The following is a 5,888-nucleotide window of genomic DNA, read 5'->3' on the forward strand; positions in this document are numbered from 1 at the left end:
TCCAATGATCAAAGGTGCTTAGTCAAATTATCCACAATCCAATCCACCCTTGCATTTAGATTTAGTACAAAAAATTAATTTTTAATGTAGGAAGAACAAAGTTACAATCATAATGGAGAGGTTGAAGTTTACAAATAGAAACCTAATACTATGTTTGGACGAGGAATTTAGGCCAAATTAGTCAGAAATGTCCTACAAAAGATAAGTGGAGGGATTTGAAGAGTAGATATAACAAACTAAGGGGTTGAAGAATGCCTATTTGATGTGAGTAATTTATACATAAATCTCTTATTTAAATTTTTGGAATGATCATGTAGTGCATTTTACATTCCTCCATTTAATGTTTTGATAGAATGACTTTTTTTTTTAAAATAAAAAGACCAACTAGTGACTTCGCCACCGTAGTCCATCCTTCTAGGGGCCGAGAATGAAGACTCACAAAGGCATTTTAGCCTCCCCAGGCCACCATCATGATGAGCCGTGTAGAATACGGATTTGAATTTCGTCTCCAACTACTAGATCACTTTTGATAGAATGATGATATCAGTTTAGCAAAAAAGTATTCTACAAGTCTGATAACATTATCATATGTTTGTTGTATCCAAAAGTAATCTTCTGATCATGAAAAAGATAACAATGGACAAAATGCAAAGATAGAGAATCACGCAAGTTTCACTTCAAATTATCAACCTTTTGGAAAAGTTTTCGGTTTCATGCCAAGACAGGCAAGTCCTAAGCGCCGTACTGCACCCGTAGATAGGCTTGCAAGAAATCGTGCCCTAAAGCTCAGCAACAATGCATAACCGATTTGTCACCATCTACAAACAAGTTAAACTAGGTCGCGTGTTTGGCATGTAGGCACAAGATTTAAACCAATAAAATACATATTCCGCCTCCAAAAATAGAAAAGCTTTTTATAAGATGTATCATTTTACACGATATATTATGTGTAGACGACATGATTGATATGTCTCACTTCTTAAATATATTAAAAAAAACACATTAATTAAAGTGTGAGAAAATATAATAGCATCACGTAACAGTATTTAGATGAACTTCTGAAAAAGACGACCACCTTTTCTCCATATTTTCTCTCTACAGCTAATAAAGTTGGTACGTACTCATAGTGCTTATCCCACTCGAAAAATGTATATAAGATCGATATGCTGCCATTGCTAGTGCAGATCAAACACCTCCGTCTCCCATAATTCTCAAAACCCTAAATTTCATATTTTCTTGATTACAATATTATTATAGAGTGATGAACTTGGGGAAGTTTATTTTGGTTGCCCTAGCTCTAGCTCTGGTCCTTGTCCTGGTTGAGAGCTTTGAATTTCAGGAGAAGGACTTGGCTTCTGAAGAGAGTATGTGGGATTTGTATGAGAGGTGGAGGAGCCACCACACAATCTCCCACGACCTTGGCGAGAAGCGAAAGCGCTTCAATGTTTTCAAGGGGAACGTGAAGCATGTGCACAAGGTGAACCAGATGAGCAAACCCTACAAGCTCAAGCTGAACAAGTTTGCAGACATGACGAACCATGAGTTTGCGAGCTCCTATGCTGGCTCGAAGGTTAGCCACTATAGATCACTGCATGGCAGCAGAAGGGCTACTGGCTTCACACATGGGATGACCGACGATCTTCCGGCAAGTGTTGATTGGAGGAAGAGTGGAGCTGTCACTGGAGTTAAAGACCAAGGCAAATGTGGTAAGTCTCTTATAATTGAGCAAAATAAGGGGACGTTGGGAAATCCCTCAATTAGAATACTTTTGTTCATAAGTGCTTTTTTACAGGTGAGTCGATTGTTTTTTATAAATATCCATGTTCTTAGAAAGTAACTTCTAAGTGTTTTTGTTACACATAGCCGCTTTTTAATATTTTCTACCAACCATTATTAGAAACACTTTTAGTTATCTGAACAGCATTCCAATAATAAATAGTACTTCTACTTTTATATTTAAAATTGACCCTAAAAAGGTTTTTGAAGTGCACATATGAGTAATGTTAAGAAAACTATATTTTGCAAACTAAAAGATATGTAAGTTGATGATTGGTTTATTACTTAATAATTGATAAACGTGCATATTTCTACTGGTGACACATCATTTAGTTTGCAATTTTAATCTCTAAATTTAGGGGGTGTAGTCAAACTAAGATTTTAAAGGATTTTAAATGATTTTAAAAGTAATAGATTTGATAGGATTTAAGAGGATTAAAGACTCCTACAAAATTCATATGGATTTTAAAGAATTTGAATGGATTGTGATGGATTGTGGTGGAAGGATTTGAAATCCTAGGGGGTGAGGTTTGATTTTTTTTAGTCTTGGTTATATATATTTTTTGCTCTCAAATCTCACAAAATCCACAACTTATTGAAATCCTCCAAAATCTTAATTTTTTTAACACACTTAGGTTTGGATGGATTTTAAAATCCTTTAAAATCTTTTAATTGACTACACCTAGATTTGATTGGATTCTAAAATCCTTTAAAATCTTTTAATTGACTACACTAAGATTTTAAAGTCTTTTAAAATCCTCTCAAATCCGAGTTTGACTAGTCTTCTTAGCATTACTCGCACATATTTACAAACTTTCAGCGGGAAATTGGCAGTTGAGCATGGATGATTATCAATATATTATGCGGTTAAAATCAAGAGCTGAATAAAATTCACCGCATGGTAATTTGATGTTATAGGTAGCTGCTGGGCATTTTCAACTGTAGTTGCAGTGGAGGGCATCAATCAGATCAAAACAAAGCAGCTAGTTTCTCTGTCTGAGCAAGAGCTGGTTGATTGCAACAGAGATCCAAACGAAGGGTGCGAAGGTGGATTGATGGAAAAAGCATTTGAGTTCATCAAGAAAAATTGTGGAATAACAACGGAGCAAAACTACCCTTACAGAGCCAGTGATAATCCTTGTGACTCATCCAAGGTGAAAAATTAATTACCCATTTCAATATTTATGTTATTCGTATGAGTACTACACTATACTCTTCTTACTTAACTTCGTGTTAAATTTGCAGATGATGAATTCTCCTCTGGTGCAAATCGATGGTTATGAAAACGTACCTGAAAACGATGAGAATGCCTTGATGAAAGCTGTTGCAAACCAACCTGTGTCAGTTGCACTTGATGCTGGTGGTAAAGACTTCCAATTCTACGCGGAGGTAAACTAGCTTCTAATAAACCAACTAGGCACCAATAAAGTTGATATTTCATAAGTTCCTATCCACACTCCTAGTAATATATAGCATCTAGTACAGTAAACAATCTGAATAAAAAGAAATTATTAGATACGGTCGTGCGTGTCACGTCACTTATTTACTGAAGACACATAAAAATGAGACCTTATCATTGAAGTCCACCAAAGTGTGCACATGTGGAGTCCGAATGCAATGTGAGAAGTCATCATTTTGCTTTTTTGGACAAATAGATAACATGACACATACGATTGTACCCAATAATCTCTCCCTAACAAGTCAATCACAGGAATTAAACTATTATATCTGAAGCATATAAATTCTTTTCAAAAGCATGGACATGTTTTAGTTTCCAACTTTACCCATTCTGGTACAATGCTCCTCGAATAAGTGCAGAATGACAAAGTAGGAGTGTAACAAAGCATCGTCGAACATGTATTTATGTAGTGTCAAATGAGTCGTTAATGTTTTAAATTTGCAGGGTGTGATGAATGGAGACTGTGGAACAGAACTGAATCATGGAGTGGCAGTAGTGGGATATGGAGAGACTCAAGATGGAACCAAGTACTGGATTGTGAAGAATTCATGGGGAGTTGAATGGGGAGAGAAAGGTTACTTGAGGATTCAACGAGGAGTTGATAAAGAAGGAGGGATGTGTGGAATTGCTTTGGAGCCCTCTTACCCTATGAAATCATCACCAAACAACACCAGAAGAAGCTCATTCAAGGATGAATTTTGATGATGCCAGTATATATATACGTACACACGCATATCTATATAATATATATAGTTTAATTGGTAATTTTAAATTTCATTGCCAGTTTAGTAGGCTTTGTCATAAATAAAAAAAAATAAAAAATAAAAAAAATAAAAAGAGAGGTATAAAATCTTATAAGATATGTTATAGTGTGTGCGTTTGTGTTGTACTGTATTTACCTTTTATTTAGATGAAAATAAATGTTTGTTGATGCTGAAAAATGAAATGAAATAAAGAGTTGAAATCAGTTATCATATAAGGTTATGTCAATTCAATTTTAAGGCAAGTAGTGGATTACCCTTGTAGTTTTGATATTTCTCTTGAATCATCTGCTTTTATAAGCTCCGCTTTCTTTTTAGTTTACCTTAGATTAGTAACATTGATTGTAATAAAAAATAAAAAATATTTTTATTCAAAAACTGAACACAAAGAGGATCCTCATCCGAAATAAAGGGTGGCAGCAGCCTGACAATTAACAAGATGGCCACAACAACTACAAGACATGACACTGAAACAGGGTAGTGGAGGAGAAATGTCTGATGGTCCGGTGCAAGGAACAAAATGCCAATAATATCGGCGATATTTCGCCGGTATTATCGGTTTTTCACGGTACTGATATTTTAATAGGTATCCAACTAGTCAAAATATCGCGATATTTTGGAACTGTGCTACTCAGAGAAGAACGCCGGAGCTTCTACTGCTCCGGCCAATTACAAACGCAAACCTTAGACTCCGATCTAATTACCAACGTGAAGAGGAAAGAGAGAGGAGTAAGTTTATACACTTGGTTCGTCGTGAAATGGCCGAAGGTGTTCGGAAAGCTCCTCAACAGTCACGGGTTCGCCGGAGTTGGGTGAGCTTTCCCCCGACCTGATCTCGTTCCATAACACGCACTCAAGCTTACCTCACTGGAGAAAATGAAGAAAACTCGCCGGAGGTTTCTGGGTTTCGTCGATCTTGCAGAGACAAGAGGAAGAGAGAGAAAGACGAGGTTTTGATGGTGATGCCGTCTACGGAACGATGGTGTGGGTGCCGTGTACTAGGGTAATCACGGGAGAAAGAGTGAGAGTGATGAGAGGGTTTCGAGAGAGAAGAGAGTGTGCAGAGAAGGAAAGAAAGAGAAGAAGAAAGAAAGGGGGTCTCGAGTAGGATCTGGTTGATCTCGGTGACGATGGTGACAAAGCCGGAGGAGGGGAGGCGGCGGAGGGAGAAGGAGTAGGAGGAAACGAAGAGGGTTTTGCAGGGTCGGAGATTGCGAAGAGGGAGAGGAGGGCGATGAGGAGGAAGAGGGATCGTTGACTCGTTCTCTCTGTCTTCTCTTCTTTCTCGTTTCAATTGGTAATTTAGGGATTTAAGCAAGTTTCAGGCCCCCAAATCATCTACTTATATTGCCCCAAAAAACTCCAAGTAATTACAACATCGTATTAGAATTGTAATTGATCCTTGTTAGATTTGGTTTAGAAATTCTATGTAATTTAGTGATTGTTTCATATTAGGTTTAGATTTGAATTTTTTACTCCATTCAGATTTTAAAGGATTATAATAGATTTAAAAATTTATGAATTTTGATGAAGTTTAATAATTTTTAAAACTTTTATGTAAAATTTTAAGTGAATTCCCTCAAATTTTCAGGGAGCGATTTGAGAATGTTTAAAATATTATGTGAAATATTTCTAATTTTTTCGAGTTTCCCAACTTTTTAAAAATATCTTCGAATCAATTTCTAAATGAATACATTTGGAATGTATGAATTTCTTAAAAATCATGATCGAATACCCCTTAAACTTTAAAGAATCACTTAAAATCCTGATTAAATGCCCTTAGATTTTTAAGGAGAATTAAAATGTTTATAAGCCCCAATTGGATGTACCGCTTAATTTAACTAATTGATACAACACAACAAAACCAGTTAAGATTACAAATTAACACAAAA

At 36.0% G+C, this 5,888-nt stretch overlaps 1 protein-coding gene across 1 annotated transcript; it reads left to right on the top strand.

The window, feature by feature from the left end:
* The first annotated feature begins 1,261 nt into the window (after positions 1-1,261).
* LOC103452396 (vignain-like) lies at positions 1,262-4,091 on the top strand. Its single transcript, XM_008391886.4, has 4 exons — positions 1,262-1,706; positions 2,695-2,930; positions 3,022-3,165; positions 3,680-4,091. The coding sequence occupies exons 1-4, from the start codon at positions 1,262-1,264 to the stop codon at positions 3,935-3,937; spliced, it is 1,083 nt and encodes a 360-aa protein (XP_008390108.2). The 3' UTR covers positions 3,938-4,091.
* Positions 4,092-5,888: the final 1,797 nt, after the last annotated feature.

Source organism: Malus domestica, chromosome 13 (assembly GCF_042453785.1).
Source record: "Malus domestica chromosome 13, GDT2T_hap1".
Lineage (NCBI taxonomy): Eukaryota > Viridiplantae > Streptophyta > Magnoliopsida > Rosales > Rosaceae > Malus > Malus domestica.

Excerpts from the sequence above, each read along its gene's own strand:
- LOC103452396 (XM_008391886.4), top strand. The coding sequence starts at position 1,262 with ATGAACTTGGGGAAGTTTATTTTGGTTGCCCTAGCTCTAGCTCTGGTC. Across the intron at positions 1,707-2,694 it reads TAAAGACCAAGGCAAATGTG|GTAGCTGCTGGGCATTTTCA; the intron begins GTAAGTCTCTTA and ends TTGATGTTATAG. Across the intron at positions 2,931-3,021 it reads ATCCTTGTGACTCATCCAAG|ATGATGAATTCTCCTCTGGT; the intron begins GTGAAAAATTAA and ends TTAAATTTGCAG.